Source organism: Apteryx rowi, unplaced genomic scaffold, assembly GCF_003343035.1.
Source record: "Apteryx rowi isolate R43461 unplaced genomic scaffold, aptRow1 scaffold_240, whole genome shotgun sequence".
Taxonomy (NCBI): Eukaryota; Metazoa; Chordata; class Aves; order Apterygiformes; family Apterygidae; genus Apteryx; species Apteryx rowi.
In genome coordinates this window covers 553,718-573,594 of record NW_020448753.1, presented here as the reverse complement: position 1 = coordinate 573,594, position 19,877 = coordinate 553,718, and the positions used below count along the sequence as shown (strand labels likewise).

Below are 19,877 nucleotides of genomic sequence, written 5' to 3'. Positions count from 1 at the left end.
GAATCCTACAGATGAATGTATAGAGAGCAACAAAAAAGGTCTAGCCCCATTGCAGTCCCCAGCATGCTTCTTCAATAATTTAGAAATAAGGAGGGGTTTTGGGATATATCTGGAAAGTCAGCAAAGTTGAGGTTTGGCAAATGAAGAGGACAATAAATTCCTGAAACCAGGATCCAGGCATATAAAATGGCATCTTTGGTGCCTTGAAAGACATAGTTTGTGCCTTGAAGCATACCCTCCCATATCTTCTCTACTAGAAAAGCTTATTGTGTGAGAGTAAAAATTAAGAGGAAAAGAGAAAATTTAATGCTACAAAAAACTGTTTCTTCCCATTTTTTTGTTCTTTAGAAATTGTGTGTTCCCACTTACTGCAAATACAAATTTCACAACTTTCCAACTCATCAAACTCATGGCCAAATCCATGGAACTCATGTCTACTTTAAGGATGTTAACGTGCTTCTAACAGGGACAATGAAAGCTGAAGAATTACAAGGGTATCTTAGAGGTCCACCTATGGAGATTGAAGTTCATGACCGGGATAGAAACATGGCAAACGACACAAAAAAGCCATGTTTGTTTGGGGAGGATCAAGCTGATGAAAAAGTGGGTGAGGTGAGCCTGCTTGCTTGCAAATCCACAATCTATAACTCATTTACAGAGAGCAAAGCGTGGCATCCACATGGGATAGCTAAAGTCAGTCTTGCTGATTTATTGTTGGGTAAAAAGTGCTTGAATATCAGTGTGCCGATTCATAGCTGCTCAGCTCCAAATGCAGCTGTGTGCAAGGAGGAGGATAAGAATGAGAGAATAGTAGGATCAGTGGATAGTTTTTCCCTACTGCCTATGGGGCATTATCTAGAGTCAGACTCGCTCTTGAAGGTAAGAGTGGAAATAGCTGTGCCATTGGGACTGCAAGCAGAAACTGCTGATGCTGAAGTCACAAATTACCCGTATGGCTGCATAATCTACATTTTTGACTACAATAATGCATCATTATTACATGATTTGGTGGAAGAGATTACAGAAATCAATGCTGAAGCCCTCCAGCTGGACTGTTATCCTGTACCATTAATCCGGATGGCTCTTGCTACGTTAAAACTGAAAACCACACTTAAGGAAGTTTCTGAGTTGGATATTGTTACTGGTTTTCACGTACTGGACGGAGCAATTCATCTCTTTGTCTTGGAAGGATTAAAAGACAAAGCAATCAAGAGACTCTGGGACAGACACTTTGAAAGGTAAGAGAGTTTGATGGTTTTTCTTAGTTATTTCCCTAGATTGAGAGATTTTGATCTGACTTGTACCTCCCCCATCCCTTTCTGTTCAAAGATATATGGCCATGTACATACCTGAAGCTTTCTGTGCAGTTTTAGTGACTATGAGTCGCAGTGTCTGGATCAAAGCTTGAGGAATAGTCTCCTCGTCTTTACAACGTACACCATGTATCGCCCATGTAAAGTTAAAATGAGAAGGTTGCCAATATGTACTTTCTGTGTAAAGCTAGTTTGTGAAAACAATGCTATAATCAGCTAATTCTAAATAATAATAATAAATAAAACTACTTTTTCATGGTTTTCCTGTGCCTGCCTTTGCAGAGAGATGTGCAAGCATCAATTTAATTTGAATGCTCTAAGATCGGAGACTTAGTCTGAGCCAACGAGTCATTGGAGGGGTGTGTTTCTTGTATATCACACCGTGCTAATGGAAGATAAAGATGATAGTGGGTTTCCATTTCATTTCTAATGATTTGTGCAGAAACATATAGTGAACTATGGATCCTAATTTATTTCTCTATAGCTATTCTAGAGTAACAAGTTAATGTACATGCATTAAAAGGTTTAATAACGAAATGTTTTAATTTCAAGTTTTGTTGAGAGTAGTGGTAGTGGACGAGGAGAAAATATTTAAAATTATGTAAAGAGCCCTTGAGAACAGCTATCTTTAGGCAGTTCTTTTGATTACCATAATAGTATAATAGTTTGTGGTTACAGGATAAAAAGTGTAATTATGAATCCAGATAGACAGCTGTGAAGGGTGCTGCTTCTCAAAGTGAACTCTGAAACTTTACACACTTAAATAGGAGAGAGGGCGAGGAGAATGATTAAAAAAAAATCTTTAAGTTCTGTTTTTCAAAGGAGTTTAGGGGAAAATGTGAAAAACTCAAAGATAATCTTTGAAAGAAAGTAAAGGTTGCTTGTACAAAATGTAAAGATTTCCACAGAAATCTGCAAAAGTGGTGCAGACATATATTTAATTGGCATTAAATACTGCTAGGTATTTTGGATAACCTGAGATTTCGATGACCTAAATTGTGAGGAAAAAAGAAACAAAGTAAGACACAAAAGAAGCATTATTAGTATATCATACATTATGTTAATAATAAAGAAATTGCATAAAAATTTCACATGGAAGACCCCAGTGTTACCTCCAACATTAGGAAATCACTAGAGTGAGTTTGCATGTATGAAGAACCACAAAAAATACAGGAAAAGAATTGTCTGAACAGGCAGTGTATAAACAGAGACATGGAGACTAAATTGTCTGTTTAGCACTTTAATTTAGAAGAGATACGCAATGAATTTACTCTGTGATATTTAAAGGAAGTTGCTGTCAATATAAACTGTTTTATATGCAGCTCATCTTGAAAAGAAGAGAAAAATAAGTTTAAAAAGTCAATAAAAATTTTGTGTTAGCAGGTTATTTTGGTTACCATTTCCCTGAAAATTAAAACTAGTTTCAACACTCAAAAATTGCTGTAGTCATTGGTCCACTGACCAAAGTCCTTTGTGTAGGAAGCTTTGGAGAAAGAGATAGTTTTGGAAAATTCATAGAAGCAGGTTTTTTAGGAGATGCTGCAGGAAAGCTTAATAATAATTATCATACAGAATGGTAAGATACACATGCATGTGCACACACATACACACACACACTCACCCTTTATAACTTTGGGGAGAAATATGAGTCCATGCTCTCATCGAGAAAAGACAGATAGATTAATTAAGGGAAAGCGCTCTAGTCTGAGAAGTGCACTTCTGTGTACACTTCTGTGTACATGAGCTCATCATGGGAATGTCACAGTAAGAAAAATCAAGATTAGATTTGTTTCTGTATGCATTATTTGCACAAGTAAATTATGGCTATTAATATTTCAAAGTCAGCTCAGCAATGTTAAGCTGATTTCCATTTTCAAAGGAGCTTTTGACAAACCTGAATTCTTAGGCAATATTCATAATACAGGCATGTTGATAAAACTGAAGTAGCACAATCAGTGTCTAGTACTCTACAGCTTATGTGTGTCAGAAGTTTGCAAAATAGTTTTGGGTAACTTCTTAGGAAGCGCAAGCACATAGAAAGTTCATGTTACTTTCCAGACCGAAACCCATGCACATTTCACTGAAATGAGTGGAACATTCACTTCAGAGAGAAATGACACAACATTTATAATTTTTCTTCTTTCATTTATATAACTCCTAGAATTTGCAGTGCATGTCTCCCTCAAATTTCATTTAAGTTTCATTTAAAAATTTTGCTTTTCTTCCAGCACTGTAGTACATGGTTAAAGCTTTCCTGTTTTTTCTTTTTTTTTGTTTGATGTGCATCTCTTCACTGCAATTCTGAAATTATTTATTTTATGAAAAGTTGTCTCTTGTCCATGTTCACATGTAACCTACATTGGAGCTTTGCTTTACTGCTGCAATATGAATTTTGGTATTTGTAGTGGAAATATTTCTATAACATTTTTGTAGTTAATAAGACTGTTGTAGGGCACAACACTGATAAAACTGAGATAAGTTTCCTTTTAAATGATTACCATGTGGTTTAAAAAGAAGATGCATTCAGATCAATCATGACATGAGAGTTTGGATAATGTATTTTTAATTTGTCCATAATCATTATTTTTAAAAAAGTTCATGTGAGGGGAAAGCCATTGAGTAAGAGGTTTCATCTAAATGGCAAAAGCAAGGCAGTTTCATAAGAGATTATAGTTGTTTTTCAGCGTTGAGGAAACCTGAGATAGGGGCTGATTGCTGTTACCTTGCTGTTGGGGTGCTGTGTTACAGGACTTACAGACCTGAAGATGGACAATTGGAAATACTATATAATTCTCAACTGTCTTTCCGTCAACGCCTGTACGTAGACTTGGAAGCTATCCTGTATCATTTCCGCCTCTGTAAGCCCCTCTTCACTATAACAAAGCAGCCACTGCTTTATGTCAGAGGTATGGTTCCTTGGGCCTGTTTCCAGGCCTTGTCCAGGTATGACTTTTTCTGGATTCATATGCAAGAAATTAAGAACTGAAATACTGTCAAAGTAGAATGAATATTTGATACAAAAATTAATATTCTTGGATGTATTTTCCCTAACAAAAGCAGTCTGTGAGCCTGATGGGTAGTTCAGATTTTAGATGAGGCATGGTAAGACAGAAAAGCATGCTTTATTGATGTGGTGGTAACAGTACTAGTGAGCTCACTTTTTATGTGGGCAGGAGGTTGTACTTTGTAAAGAGAAGAGAGGTGTTATCAATAGGATAGTATAATATCAGAAAATATCTGAAAATAATACAAATTCTCATGTCAGAAGCATCAGCTGGGAAGGATTTAATGCCCCGCTCTACTCTCTTAGAGGTGGTGTAGGATGGAGTAAAAAAGAAAGCCTGATAGAACTCAATAGGTCCAAAAAGACATGTGAACTAAGCAGGGAATTGAAAAAAGCAGTGTTCCTAATGTAACTAGGGAAAGGAAGAGGGTGAGGGTTAGGGAGAATCTGTTTCCTGTTCTGGCTTTCTGGTTTGGGGTTTTGTTGCATGACTTATTGCTGGATCTCTGCCAGATTGCTCACTTCTTCAGCACGCAGCTATGTTCACAGCTGTTTGCCTTAAAGCATCTCAGACATTACATCTTGTGAGATGGATGATAAAAAGTGGGTAAAGTTGCATGTGCACACGCTATATGTGTATCTGTAATTTATAAAAATATGAAAAGATGGAAAACTTGTTCTGTGCATGTATTTCATGCAAGCTAAGACACATGTATTAAGAGGTGGAAAAAAGTCCATCTTTGATATAAGCAAGTCAGGGGTTTAGAAGGCAGAGATGAAGTGTGATTGCTTGCTTTCTTGTTATAAATAGACTGGCTTGTTTAGATTGACTTCCAAATTGAAATCCTACAAAGCTTTTAGGAGATGAAGGGGGACGTTCAGTCCTGAGACAAGAAAGAGTAAATGTCTCCTAGGCATCAATCTCTTTTCATAAAAATTTCTTGCTAATAAGCAATAATTTCTGTACAAGCTAATGGCCTTTCCCCCAGTCTTCCCAGATGCTTGCTTTTTCGTAAAACATATGCACTAAAGTATATTACATATGTATTACCTGTCTCCTACAAGTTTTATTTTGTATGTGTCAAGCTACTTAAGCAGCTGCTGAAAAAAAACGCAATACACCTCTAATTTATCAGACTAGTTTAATATACCTGGCTGTTTCATCTTGTTGGCTGACCCATATACATTCAAGAACTGTGTTTGCTGATGACTAACGAAACTTCATTAAGTTAATGAAGAGCAAGGTCTCTAACTTTTCTTAAACTTCTGGATTTTTTTCTTTCCAGTGACCTGGATAGATGTGGGTACCTCTTCACATAGCCATAATTTTTTTCATCTCTGTGTGTTTTCTGTGGGATGGTGAGGAGAAGAATACAGGCAGGTGACTGATGGCCGTCACTGTGATGTCCTTAAAATGTTTTTTTTCCCCCAACAATGTTTGGGAGATCCCTTTCATCCTTTGGCTATGTGCTGACAATATTTGAGGTACAAAGGAACGTGATGCTGCATATTTTAGATACTTGGTAGTTAATTTTCTCATGAAAATTTATTCTAGTATCTCCTGTCCGAAATAAGAAAATTAAATCAGCAGATGGGCTGCAGTGCACAACTTGCTAGATAGCTGCAGGTGAGATTCCTGCAGTGAAAACGAAGGTTTGGAATGGCTGGAATAATTTTAAATGTGGCTAGTTATTTTTCCACTAGGGAGAGGTGAAACTACAGGAATGATCACTGTACTTCATTGTACTCATTGCTATAAAATCAGGGAGTGCCACAGTTAAATATCTTTAGTGGCCAAGACGATGTCCATCCAGGCTCAAGTTCTTTTCAGCAACCCACCATTCCAGATATATATGTAGAGTGATAAAGACAACCATGTTACTCCTTTATGCCATACCCTCATTCTGCTGTGTCTGTAATTATGCAAAGAGGTACAAATAAATTCTTCACTGGAATTTAGAGACTGTGAACTGTGGTTAAGAACAGTCTCTAACTTACAAAAATCCTTTTTTTTTTTTTTTTTCAATGTCATTTTGGTTTGCTGTTAGTCGGTCACTGGTTTGTTTGTGCATAACAGAAATTGCTGCTTCTTGATACATTTCCTTCTGTTTAGAATTAATCAGAAAGTAATTTTAACTGTAGAAAAACTAATGAGCATGATCCACAGACACTTTGGCTAATTTCATTTTTAACATCTCAATATGAACTCAATTTGAGTCGTTAATGCCGATACAAGTTTGAAATTAATGTTATTTATTAGTTGCATCTATTATTCAGTAGTGGTAAGAAAATAATATTGTTGCAGTAATTTTACAATTTATTTTATAAACTGTCTGCTATGGCTTGAGTCAGAAAGGCTGAGAATTTGAGTGCATGTGTACAGAGCTTGTGTATGGTGCTCAATAGCTCTCTCACATTTAGAACCACTTTTGGGTTAACATTAGGCTTTTCAGGCCAAGCTTAGTGAAAAGAAATCAGATGCAACTTTCATGTAAGGTAAGTGTAGTCATGAATAGCATATAGGATGAAAGTTGATCAGAAAGAGATGTAAAATAGAGGTAAGGAAAGGTAGATTTTAGTGGGTGCCCAAAATAAATATGGGTCATGTACTAGAACCAGGATGCATGAAGGGAGTTTGTGTTATTGTCTGCATGATATTTTTTTTCTAGCCAGAGGCTAGAGACATTCACCAACTAATCATTTATCTTTCAACTATATCTAGTGCCAGCATCATTTCTTATATATTCCTAGCAGTTTTATTGAATTGTTCACCTTCTTTGTCCCTGCTAAATATCAGTATACGTGAACTGACCTAAACCTCTTAATAAGTAGATGTTTAAGGAAGGTCATACATGTTTTTCCACGGTCATACTAACTTTAAGGATTGGATTGCAGTAAAGTCTTTGTACACTAATGCAATGTTGATGTCTATTTGTAGGCTCAGTTACCTCTGTCACAGTAAGAGGTTGAGGGATGTTGTTCACGGGGATTTGTTGCCCTCAGCAGAAATGATCAGAGTCTTGAGTCAAGAGTTTGGAATTCCATTAACTAAAGAGGATCTGTTCACTCAGAAACTTCCGTTAGTCTCGTTTCCCTCCGATTCTTGTACGATACCAGCAAAAGTTAGCAGAGTGAAACGGGCAGTGTATTCTTCATTAGATAACTACAATGAAAAGTACGTGCAGTGGAAGAAAGAAATAGAAGGCAAAATATCTTCTAAGAGAAACCATATTGGGGTGAGTAGTTTGTGATATGTGTGAAGCAAGCCAGTGGTTGCAAAACTTCATATTCCTTAATCAGCCCTCCTCTTCCTCAAACAAGGACTTGCTGGACTTTGGTAAGCCATTTGTAGGTATCATGCAAACATTATCAAAATGTTCATGGTAATTTATTTTGCAAAAGTTGAATTGCAGAAGTAATTGCTTCTCAAGGGGGAAAAATCCTAGTGCTCACAGTTGAAGAGAGGAGACACTGTGAACAAGGCTGTTTATTGAAAAGAATTGTCACTTTTTTCTGGGTTTGATTCCTCTCTTTCTTTGTCTGTTTCTTTTCTGTAGCTTCCCCCATTGTGCTTTAAGCATGTCATTCAGGCTTCCGATCCTCGATCCTCGAGGGGAGGCAAAACAGCCATGCCCATGTAAAAACTGTGCTTCCTTCTCTTGCCTGCAAAAGACTTATTTGCCCTATGGCAACCAGCTGCTACTTCAGTTTGACATTTATTACTAAGCGAAGCCAGTATTTGCAGACAGAGTTGAGCTAGGCCCTAAGGAAATGGCAAAGAGCTTTAGAATCTCTTCAGGGCTGTTACCAGAGGCCATCTACTCCTTCTGTTGCCTCGGGGAAAACAGGTTGAAACTAAAACCTTTCCTGTTTATGTAGGCATCCAGAAGAGAGGTCCAGGATGTTTTCTGGGAGTCCAGAATGTTTTTTCAGAGTATATTGTTTAGTTGAGGACTCGAGCCATCCCACGGGTTGTGAGGAGTAGTTCTGAATGCTTTCTTCCTGTATGTATTTTAATATAAAAACAGTTTCCTTGACATGTGAAAATCTGTGTTTGTATATAAGGGTGCCCTCCTGGGGATGTTGAAAGAAATTTAAGTTCTGAGTATTTCCTCTTTCACTTTTAGTCTGTTGATAAAGGAGTATTGCACAAGGGCAGAAAAGAAAGCAAGTATCGAAAACAATTACATAAGACTGCTATTATAACATTATAGGAGGATCAGAGCACCAGCTCTCTTAAGGTCTAACCATTCTCTACAGATGAAGTTTAGGGTAATCTTATTGTCTGTATAAAGTTTGCAGTCTTCCCAATGTATGTGTTTTAACCAGTTTTCATTTTGTATATGCTTTTGAGTCAACAGGATAATAGAGGAACTTAAAAGTCCTCTATAGAAAAGAAAATACAAAATTCTTTTTTATTAGCAGACTAAAGTGACCTTTCAGACTTTGATGAGAAATACTATTTTGGAGCTAAAACATTGACTGTATTAGGGAGCTTTCAAAGTTATCACACGGAAGTGACTTCCAAAATATGTTTTACTTACTTGCAGTAATTATCTATTGTGTCTGAATTCAAAGCCAAATTACTGTAAACAGATCTTGCATCTGTTGATCTTGCATCAAAAGGGTATTAGTGTTTAATTACACTGTGCCAGTAGAGAAATTTAGAGAGTTGTATGATGAATATTGTTCCCCATGTCATTGTATTTGCTGGGGTGTTAACAGAATCATAGAAATGAAAGAATCAATCTTTCTTACCTTGAAGAAGACCAGTTTAGCAGCATCCCTGCAGAACAGCTATTTAGATTTGTAAGTAGAAGTTACATCTGGTGAGTGCTCACCCCCAGTGTACCGCTGTTAATCTTGCAGAATGTCATATGCAGGGATGAAATGAATCACTAGTCTGCAGCAAAAAACAGTGCTGTTTCTGTTCCATAAAGTCTTTTTGTAAAGCATTTTATTAATATGCTGTTACATAATAAAAATGCATATTAATAAAGAATAAGTATAGCCTGTGGTTGTAGAGGGTTTTTTTTGGAAGGGGTAATGGCCACTTTAGGAACAGTTCTTTTTTCTCAGTGTATACAGAATCAGTTACTTGTTCATAATTTTATCATAACATTGTGAACTCAAAGTCAGATAAAACTGATATGTAATCCCTCTTTTCAGGCTAACATTGGTGCTGTAAGCCAACTCAAAGGAAAGGTGAAAAACCCAAAGTTTGAAGCCTTCAGGATTTTTCCTGTTGATGGCAAATCTGTCTATAACTACAGCTCTCAGGGCCTGAACTCTGCAGAACTTGCAAAGAAGCGTCTTCGCCACGAAATGGCAAAGGTGAATTGAGACACATGACTGGAAGATCTTGGCTTGCCATACATAATGCTAAAAGAGAGAGTTGAATTAAATTTGTTTTACATTAGGCCTTTCATGTTAGTATATAGGACAGGAGCTTTGTATCCAAAAAGATCTCTGTCCGAGTGAGAGATGCTCTTGCTTGCTGTGTAAAATTCTGCCCTTCACACCATTCATTATAGCCAGATTGTCTTGTCTCCATGACTTGGATTCCCGTTTTGAATGTAGACTTGATAACCTAGGAGGTCGCTTCCGGTTCCGAGTCCCACACATTTGTAAATGGATAATAGTAATGTTGATGTATGCAGTGTAAGGTGATTTGAAGAGACATTTAATGAAACTCTGCTTTTTTTCCTCCAAGGTCTGTGTTATGAATTAGGTTTTATGATGATAATATATAAATATAATATATATTTTTTACATATTACTAAACACCACTTAAGTCATTGTCATCAGCTGAATAAATCCAAGTTTTTGAGAGTGTTTTCCTGGTTGAAAATAAGACTTCCTGAGTTTAGGTGTCTGCAACATAGACAGTAAATGGAATCTCAAGAGCATTGATCTGATCAAATGTAGGTCTCTCCTTTACAATGAGGTGAGCCGTTCTGTAGACTCTGGCTGTATTGACAAGATCCATGTTGAATGTAGTGAGAATGTACAGCTAGTTTTGACAGAACCATACCTAAAGTTAGGCAAGATGAATTCCACCCTTTGGAGACTCTAACTTTAGTGAGAGTAAGAGATCATGTCTTGAGAGATTTGTATATACGTTCATTTAATTTTCAGGCTCGGTTTACTTTGGCATTTTGTTTTGTTTTTAATCATGGTGTGAAGTCTTGCCTGAGAAGTACTCAAATGAATTGGTGTGAGTTTTAATTACTTTTTTTTTTTTCTTTTTGAAGTTTTCTGGGATGGATCAAAAGTGGGTTTGCCTGAAAAGCTGGCTATCAACTAGTGGAAATTATTGTAGCTCTGTCAAAACTGTTCATGCTGTACCATGAGCATGGTATGAGCTACAGTTCTCCGTGTGCATGCATAAGTAAATGGATATAATATTAAAAGTACTTCTCTTCTGTGATTATTTTACAGAGATCTCATTATAGCACTTGTCATTAAATCCGTAGTTAGATCATAATAGAAAGAAATTAAAAAAAATTTTTTTTGCATATTTATTGGTGGTTCTTCTCCCTGTCTAATTTTGATCTATGATTACTTATAGGCATAAGTAGCGAACTGATAGTGACTCTGTAACTTAGGTTATATTTTCCAAGGGTATATGCCCCTCTTCCAGGAAAAGGGGAGTTCACATTACAAAAAGCCTCTTTTTTTTCTTTTTTTTAATGTAGAAACCAAAAAAGAGATTCGCTTATTGTCATGAATATCTGTCGGCTATGTTTGATCCAGTGGATTTGGTTGCTGCTTATAAAGAATTCTTAGCAAAATCCAAGAGTATGTGGCTGTCACTAGATGGGTTTGTATTTCCTGGATATAAGAGTAGCATTGAAAGCAACCTGCACCCTCAAATGCCTGATGAGGCACGTCTGAAGGAGTTAAGTGAGGTAACATAAAACTTAAGTGAGTAAATACTGTTGTATTCTTCTATCCAAAGTGAACTGAAGCATTTTAGGAGACCTTGAAAGAGGCAGATTGCTTTTGTGTCTGGAGGTCTCTTTTGGGGAGTAGAGCATAGGCAGCTCTTCTGAGGGTGACATCTATACTTGCAATTTGTACATATTAGCACCTAGCTCAGCCAGGCAATATGCTTTTGTTTCGATGCACAAATTCTGCCTTGATCACATGTACAGAAAACATATTTGCCATATAGAGTATTAACAGGTATTAATGCAGTATGCAGTGTTTTACATGTAAAAGTGGAGTCTAGCGGCAGAAAAATCATAGTATCACATTCCATGATGGAATTCTTTCCGAATTTGCTCACTGCTCACTTTTTTCCCTTTTTATTTATGGTTTATAGTTACAGTTTTGTGGGGCATTTGTCCACTTCCATGTGTTCTGCATCACTTTCTTCCTGTCCTGTATCCTCTCTTCATTTTCCTGTTGTTGTTTGCTATTAAACTTCCAATTCTCTATCATGTTACTGGATCAGCTCAACTAGTTCACTCATCCCTGTTCAACATTCAGCAGTGTGCACACTCAAGCCCGTAAGTGGTCTGCTGTTACAAAGAAAATGTGTGTTACTACAGTTGGCAAGGTGAGGGGAAAAAAGGGAATAGAATAGGTATTTTTGTGCAGAATCAGTAAATTCTACCAGATTAATTGAACCCAGTTACAGCACAGATGGGAAGAAGTTTAATACTTGGAGACTTTTTAACGTTCAGAGGTTGTATTTTGCAAGAATGTATACAACTTCATTTAATTTTCAGGCTTTATTTACCTTACTTTTTTTTTCCCCCCTGCTAATTAAAATAGTTCCTCAGAAAGGTTAGAGTACATCTGAAGTGAAATGGTTAATAAAACCAAATAAATCAGTGCTTTCTTCTGATCCATGGTGCTGGAGAATGCACCTTCTCATTAAGGGACAAAGAAGATTCACTGACGAAGAGTAACAGAAGCCTGTTGGCGCAGTGTGATTGTTGGTGCCTTTTGCCGAGGAGCTGAAACAACAGGAAGGGAACTAGCTGGTACAGGATAAGAAACTGACAAACTGAAAAAGGGAGCTGATGATTGACAGCATATTTACTGAACTGAAAGAAATGGGAGAGTGTGAAATTCAGTGTGGGAGCAAGAGTTTACTAGTATGTTGTATTGACCATTGGCACCTACTCATGGGATGAGAGAGGGGAAGACAGCTGACATCCTACCCTAAGCACCCAAAGCGTACCCTGGCGGTACCAGTAGCTGTGGCATCCGTGCCAGGCGTGGAGTTGAAAGAAATGAGGAAGAAGGCTCACTCTACTCAACCAGCGACCTCAAGGGCATGACCATCGTTTCTTTAGGATAATGGACAGTGATTCTGAACTTACTGTTCATGTTACCTAAAGGCAGAAAACTAGTAGGATATCCTTCTGAAACAGTCTGGGTTGGCTACATTTCTTCTTCAACCATTTTTGGCTTTCTTCTCAAAGAAGAGAGAAAATTTGACCGTCATTTGGAACATCATCCCTTGGGAAGTGAAAAAATTCTTGGAGTTCTTCTGGATTCCTAAAATATTTCCTCATAGTTTCTGCATTCATTCAGATATCTTTTAGTTGCGTAGTTTTAGGTAAAACAGTGAAAATACAGTGCTAACAACAGATAGTGGGAGTTATTCTGTAGCTTATGAAGGATACTTTTGTCTGAAAAATCTAACCCATATTTCTGCAGTGGGTGATCAGAGCACCACAAAAAAACTGGACTCTTATCACGGCTGTGATAGTGAATATTCCTGCCATGTTTCCAGTGCACGTGTGTTTTCTCACACCTGCTTCTTCAGTATACCTGGGCTTTTGGTCCCAAGAGTTTAATACAACAATTTTATTTTTAGATGCACTAGGAAAGCTTCTACTTCTTAGAAGCATTGTGCTTTAATATTATCCTTGAGATCATATTTAGCTCTCACTGCTTTGGAAATTCTGTACAGCCAGTACGTTTTTACAGTGCGAGCTCTTACCATGGGGAAGAGATAAAGAATAGCTAGTTAGCTTTTGGGCTCCTCTCGCAGTCTCAGTTCTGCCGAGGAGGATATGAACACAGGGTCGTATGGACAGAGTGATGGTCCCTGTGCACCTGCAAGCTTAGCAGCTGTGTATGAAATCTCAGAAAGTGTATCAAACTGCTTGTATCCCTGCAGAGAAATGTGGCATAAATATGAAATTGGATAATCCTCTGCTAGGTATTTTTGAAGTATACTGTAAGTGCATATATATTAGACAAGAGCTATTGACCAAGTAGTAGAATATCAGGTGCTTCCCCATGTAATGGATTTTTGTTCTTATTCATGTGATTTGGGTATAACAATGTGAAAGGCAACTTACAGAGATATAGTCTTGTGTAATGAAGTGACAACTACTGTAATAGTAGGATCTAATCCCTCTCCTGAAATCTAATCCCTTTCTACCTGAAAGTCTATCTATCTTATTTTTTGTGACTCTTCCCTGGTGATGTTAAATCTTAAAGGGATTCAAATGTCATTTAGAAATGGCAGGAGAATGTTCTGTTTGGTAACATGGACCCAGTTCTGTCACGAGACAGATGGAGTTGGGACAAGCGACACATCGATTTTGATCTTTACAAGAAACCACCTGAGCTGTTCATGACCACAGTCCTGCAGAGAGGTAATGGGTCTGTTTTAATTTGGTAATCACACCGCTTTTTGTTGAAGCTCTGACATATGCTCCTGAAACTTGTTCAGTTCTGCTATCAAGGAGAGGAGTATGAATGCAAAGAGGTTTAGCAAGGGGATCCACGTACAGCAAAACTGTTTGCACTCTAGCACATAAAACATCTTTGGGTGTAAGATCTTGGCCATACTGTGTTTTTACCCTTCCTTTATGCAAGTTCTTAGCCTTAGTTCCTTTGTCTACAGTAAAATATGATGGGAGGGTATAGATCTTTCTTGGTTTGTTCTTCTGTAAAGCTAACTGTTAGCTGTCTGGTCTTTTTAAGTAAGGTTTGGTGACAATCGGCTTTTGTTGTTACCAAGGTCAGACAAAAAGCTGCCTCACAGACTGTAAGCAATACCAGAAAATTAGTCCAGAGGAGAGCTAAGAAGAGGTTAAATCTACAGGCTGTCACAGCAGCCATAGTGTGCCTTGTTCTGCTATTTGACTGGGTTAATCTTAGCTGGTGAGGTGGTCAGTGTGTATCCTCATGTTTCCCCCCCCCCCAAAACAGCAAGATAAAAGACAAAGTTATGTGGAAGCTTAATTATAATAAGCTATTTTGAAAACTCTGCCATGTGTTTCTTTTCCCCCCAAACCAGTCAAGATTCACTGGAATGCTTAAGAACCAAAAGTAATAGATTTATTGTGCTTGCTAGAGTCTTTTGGCTTTTACAACTTTTCTGCTGGCACATTACCCCATGACTTGCAAAACACTTGTTTAGTGCAGTTCTTCTCCAGTGCTTCTTACAGAGGAATGCTTTAGAAAGTAGACAGGATTAATTTCACTCTGTGTGTGTTTTATGGAGCCTGCAGTACAGTGAGTGTCTTTGCTGTGGGGCACCAGCCATTATTCTAAAACCTGTATACTTTGTTCTAGTTGAATCTTTGTGAGGAAAGTTGTTCATTGTAATAGCAGGCTTTTAACGTCCTTGTTTAAACAGCCAAAACTTCCTATCTTTTACATGTAACTGCTTTCTATTGCCTGATTTCTCTTTTGCAATCTATTGTCGGCCCTGTGAAGACGCTACTCAGGTTCTGCAAACTGTGTTTGATGATACCAAGCTGAAAGTTCACCGGTGCTCCACTGCAGCTGAGCTACGTGCCCGTGGGCCAAGAGCCAGTTTTCAGCTGCAGAAGCTCCAAGGACTTCTGAAAGACAAACCATCGAAATTCTCACTCAGGAAGCCAGGCCTCAGTTTGAAGGTGAGGGGTAACTTTCCTGTGGTTCTGACCCTGGCACCTGCCTGTAAACAGCAACTGCTGTCCTGCTCCTTGTGGTAGGCAGATGATATTTTAGTATTATTAATTAGTTTAGTGCAATAGTTTTTGAAGTAAAAATATTTGTTAAACTTGATACTAATAACAATGGTTGACTCAACCTTGCAAAACTTAGAAAAACATCTCAGACAGGGCACAAAATATATATTTTTCATTATTCTTTGCTTTGATGGTCAGAGATAATGGAGGAAGAGGGAGAAGTTTTGCTCAATTAACTATCCTGTCAGTGTGCAGTGGGTGAGAAAAGGAGACTGATTTTTGATCAGCTGGCTTAGCAGCTCTAAAAGAAATTCTAATGTCCTGTAATGAAATCTAGGGTCCAAGCCACTTCTATTGACTAGATGCCAGGGATCACACCATGTGCTCTCTTGATTACCATAGCGCTGTATAGACTTTCTGAGCATTGCACTTCAGCCTGTCAGTGCAAAATCCCACACAGACACCCTGGTTTTGCAAGACTAAAGGATTTGCGCTCATTAATATGAAAAGCTGTATGGGTGGCCTGCACCTAACTGTTCTTTTGTTGGCTGAATCATACAGACAGTGCTTGCATATAAGTGAATGACCCAAACACTGAGCTTGCTTTTCAAGCTGATTTTGATCAAAGGCAATGAAGCACTCTGTTGGCTACAAATGCTCTAGAAAAACAAACACAGGAACAAGGAGAATGTTAACACAAAAGCAGAGAGAATGTTAATACAAAAGCAGAGTTAAACCGTTCAGGCTAACTACCTCCCTCCTCCTTGTTTTTAATATTCTGAGCGTCATTACTTGCATTAGGCAGACACGCAGCAGCAGGCTGCCTAGCTTTGTCTGTTCACTGTGGCAGGCTTTGAGCTGGGTATTACTTTGTACTCTGTGCTTTGCCTTCTGTTTTGATTTGGCTGTTCAAAGTTCTCCATCTTGGTCTGTGCTTTGCCTATTTTCTATAATTTCAGTGAACAGCCTCTTTTGCTAGACTGAATATAAATAATGATTTGTTTATTAGTTAACACACAGCTTGAACTTCATGACATTCTGCTTATGGCAATCAGATTTGACCTCTGACATACCCAAGTTTCTTGAACACATTTTCAAGGCTTCTTACTGTAGCCCAAAGGAAGACATTTCTTCCTTGCCTTGCAGAACTGTCTCTGCTTTGCAAGGACATCCCTTTACAAGGGAGAGGTTATGCATAATAACTTTCTAGGGTCTGCTTTGTAAGAAAAAGATCTGTGTTTTTTGTTGTTGTTTTTTTTGGGGGGGGGGGGGAATGATGTTGTATTTTTGCATCTTGCTCTCATTCCTTTTCCAGTGCTGCTGTTTAGTTACTGTGTTTTTCCTCTGACAGAAAAAGTAAGAAAACTTCCCTTGCTGGGTAATATGGCTGGCTGAAGGAACACAGAATTTACACAGGATAGATATATTAAAGTTAAACACGCAGAGTCACTTTACTATAGCATCACTATTTTCTGCTTATTTTTATTTAAGATTGTTTTCAGAAGAAGGGTGAACATAGTATCTCAGATCCACTAGCTAGTTTAGTGTCATTGCCTTCTATTCTCCATTTGTTCTTACGCTGTTTTGTTCTCTGCCTGTTTGTCTCTCTTGGACCACTGCCTTCTCCTGTTTTTTTGTTTTTTTTTCCTCCTCTTTGCTGCAGCAGCTCAGAGATGGTTATTAAGTACCAAGGACTCTCCTCCATACAATAAGCAGTATAATTCCCCCTGTTGTCTTTCTTGACTAGACTTCCTGTATGTCAGATCATTTTTTTTGCATCATCTTTGGAGGGCTTGGTATTGTTGCAACACTGCTCTGACTATCGCTTAGGTGCTTCAGCCTCTGTTCCCTGTGTCTCATTGACTGATTCCTTTTTTTTTTTTTTTTTTTTTTTTTTTTTTCCTTTTCCCTTTTTTCCCTTTTTCCCTTTTCCCCTTTTTCCTTTTTTCTTTTTATCCTTTTTTTTTTTTTTTTTTTCCCTTTCCCTTTTGGTGAGCTGGGGGATAAGTGTAGGTCTAGCTGTGCCAGATCAGGTCTGTAAACCCCCTGTCAGAGAGTTGAAACAAGCTATTCTTTGTGTTTGTGCTTAGCAGGGAACAGCATATTCCTAGGTGTAGCCTTTGTGTCCCTAACAGGATTTATTTTTTGCTGTAGAAGCAAATAGCTTTCTTTTTTAAAATCCATGCAGGCTTGCTGTACCTGCTTCAAATGCTGAACTCTCCCTCAAACAAGCTGCTGTTGCCTTCCCTGAGTGTAATCCGACACAGTTAGTTTGTTAGCTGTGCTTGCTTCTGACATTTGAATCACCTGCTATTTCTTCTGTCAGATCTTGTCTATTTGCTGCATCTGTTTTTGATTATTGGGACTTTCTTCTGTTAAGTGTTCCTGCTCACTTGTTAGGCAAACAAACTACTTGAGCGATCTATGACGTCTCCGTGGTTGCTCTTTTTCCAAGCTGGGGCTTAATCTTTGAGTTATCATCTGGCAGAATTTTTTTCCTCTTAGAGCTAAGAATCAGCTTCTAGTTTGTATCATAAAGGTTTTGAAGCATAAAGTTTGCAAGTAATGGCTTTTTTTTTTTAATTGATCTTAGATACATGCTTATAAAACCTGATGCTGTTGAGTAATAAGTGGTTTAGCTGTGTATTTATTTTTCCAACCTTGTCGTTTGTTTGTAGGATAAATGCTCTGGGGCTTATTTATCCTCTAAAATATACAGCAGCTTTAATTTTCTTCTCCATGCATTTGGGAATCCTCATTTCTTGAAATCATGGTAGTGTTAATCAGTGGAAAAAAAAAGATCTGAACTGCTTTGGGCTCTTTCTTTGCATAGAGCCCTTCACCTTGAGCCAACAACGGGGCAGCCTATTTTACAAAAATGTGCATCACTTTCTTTAAAGTGAGAGTGGGGGAAAGCAGCATCTGCTCACTGTTGCCACTGACACGGAATGGCTTTTGAGGAAAGGGCTGTAAAGAATACATTCTGCTGTCCCCAGGACAGCTGGGGAAAGTCTCTCTGTTATCTGCCCTTGGATGGAATGAGTAACTATATGTTTAGGAGAAGGTTAGATCCAGTGACTTGGCTGGCAATGCGCCCTCTATGCACAACTCTTACTGTCATTGTAGTAATGTCTCCTGTCCAGGAACTGCTCCTGCTCAGGACACCTGAAGAGCAACTCACGTGGTAGCTCAGGGGCACCTAAAAATGTACTGTGTAGGCAGCTGTTCCTTCTTCCTTCTTTTTAAGCAGAGCTGGCCCACTGCCTGAACGGACTGTTTGTTTTCTTGTCCTAGCCTATCCCAGCCTTGTCGGTGCTGGACAATCATCAACCCTGTGACAATAGTTCAGATGTCCTGGGAAGGAGGAAGAGCATCACTTGTGGCTTTGTTCCAGGTCTTAGTGACCACCACAGCTTGAAGTGGAGCAAAAATATAATCCCCTGCCACAACAGAGAACATAAGAAGTTTGAAAAACTCAAAGGCACAGACTTCAAGTAAGATAGATAACCTAACTTCTAGAAATTGATGATTCTGCCGGGGGGGGGGGGGAATTGAATGTTGAAGAATCCCAAATCATTTTAGACTGCATATCAAGAGCTGCAATATATAAAGAAGAAGTTATGTCTAATAATAAATTATTAGGTTGATAATTATTAACCTACTAAATTATATATATATTATCTGTATCCCAAAGAAATCAGTTATTTAGGACAAAAAGCTTGGAGTTCTTGGGAGGGCTCCTATTGAAATCCAAACTCCAGTATGAAGGAACAGTGTTTGCCGTTGATAAATATGGTCACAGACTGAGCTTTCAACAGTACTGTAAGTTAAGAGATGCTGGCACTTCAGCAGTGTCCCGGCTTTACACTGGAGAAAATATTCTGCAGCGTTTCTAATCTAAGAAACATGATTCCAAGTTCATGAAGAGCAATTTTTATTTTTCCAGTTTAATTAACTGAACCACTACAAAGTTAAAATTTTCATTTTGCTTGAGCTTTTTTAATGCTAGATTTGCTTTCTGATCTGGTATTTAATTTAGATAATAACTATAACTTTCTTGTTATCATCAGTGGAATTGTGATTGTAATTATGTGTAGCAGAATTTAAAATGTTTTTTGGTGTATTTTTCTGTATCGTGGGCAATGAGCGCTGTACTTGCTGTTTGCTAAGCCATGCAATCAATCAGATCTTTTAAGATACTGCTTTGTTTCATTTAATTGTTTAGTTATTGCAGAACTTTGGTCATCCAGAATCCCATACCTGTTATAAATCACAGTTAGAAAGGTCAAACTTTTTCAGTGTCTACTTGTGAAATGAAGTTTCATTAGCTTCCCTGGTGAACCCCGTGCTGACAGGGACATTTGCTTGCATGTGTCCTGCAGGCCATTAAAGCATGAGTTACCACAGTATGTAGTAATTGTCATTTCACAGCTGGCCTCTACCTGCAAAAGGCAAGGTAGAACTACATCTCTCAGCTAACAGAATTTGTATTTTCTGGTTCAGAACTACTAAGATGTCAGCAAATGTAGCTGGAGCCCACAATAATCTGTAAATAGCATAGCACTTTGAATTCAAAAATTCTTTATTTAGAATTGCAGGGTCCCTAAGAGTTGAGCAACTAGACTGCAG

The 19,877-nt window shown here is 38.1% G+C and overlaps 1 protein-coding gene across 1 annotated transcript in view; it reads left to right on the top strand.

The window, feature by feature from the left end:
- Window positions 1-18,726, top strand: part of KIAA1257 (KIAA1257 ortholog) — a 42,519-nt gene extending 23,793 nt beyond the window's left edge. The window contains exons 9-16 of the mRNA XM_026066399.1: window positions 349-1,238; window positions 4,062-4,256; window positions 7,256-7,553; window positions 9,487-9,651; window positions 11,016-11,228; window positions 13,805-13,943; window positions 15,013-15,268; window positions 18,543-18,726. Coding sequence (XP_025922184.1) covers window positions 349-1,238; window positions 4,062-4,256; window positions 7,256-7,553; window positions 9,487-9,651; window positions 11,016-11,228; window positions 13,805-13,943; window positions 15,013-15,268; window positions 18,543-18,666 — 2,280 coding nt within the window. The 3' untranslated portion in view covers window positions 18,667-18,726. The remainder of the gene's footprint in view (window positions 1-348; window positions 1,239-4,061; window positions 4,257-7,255; window positions 7,554-9,486; window positions 9,652-11,015; window positions 11,229-13,804; window positions 13,944-15,012; window positions 15,269-18,542) is intronic.
- Window positions 18,727-19,877: the final 1,151 nt, after the last annotated feature.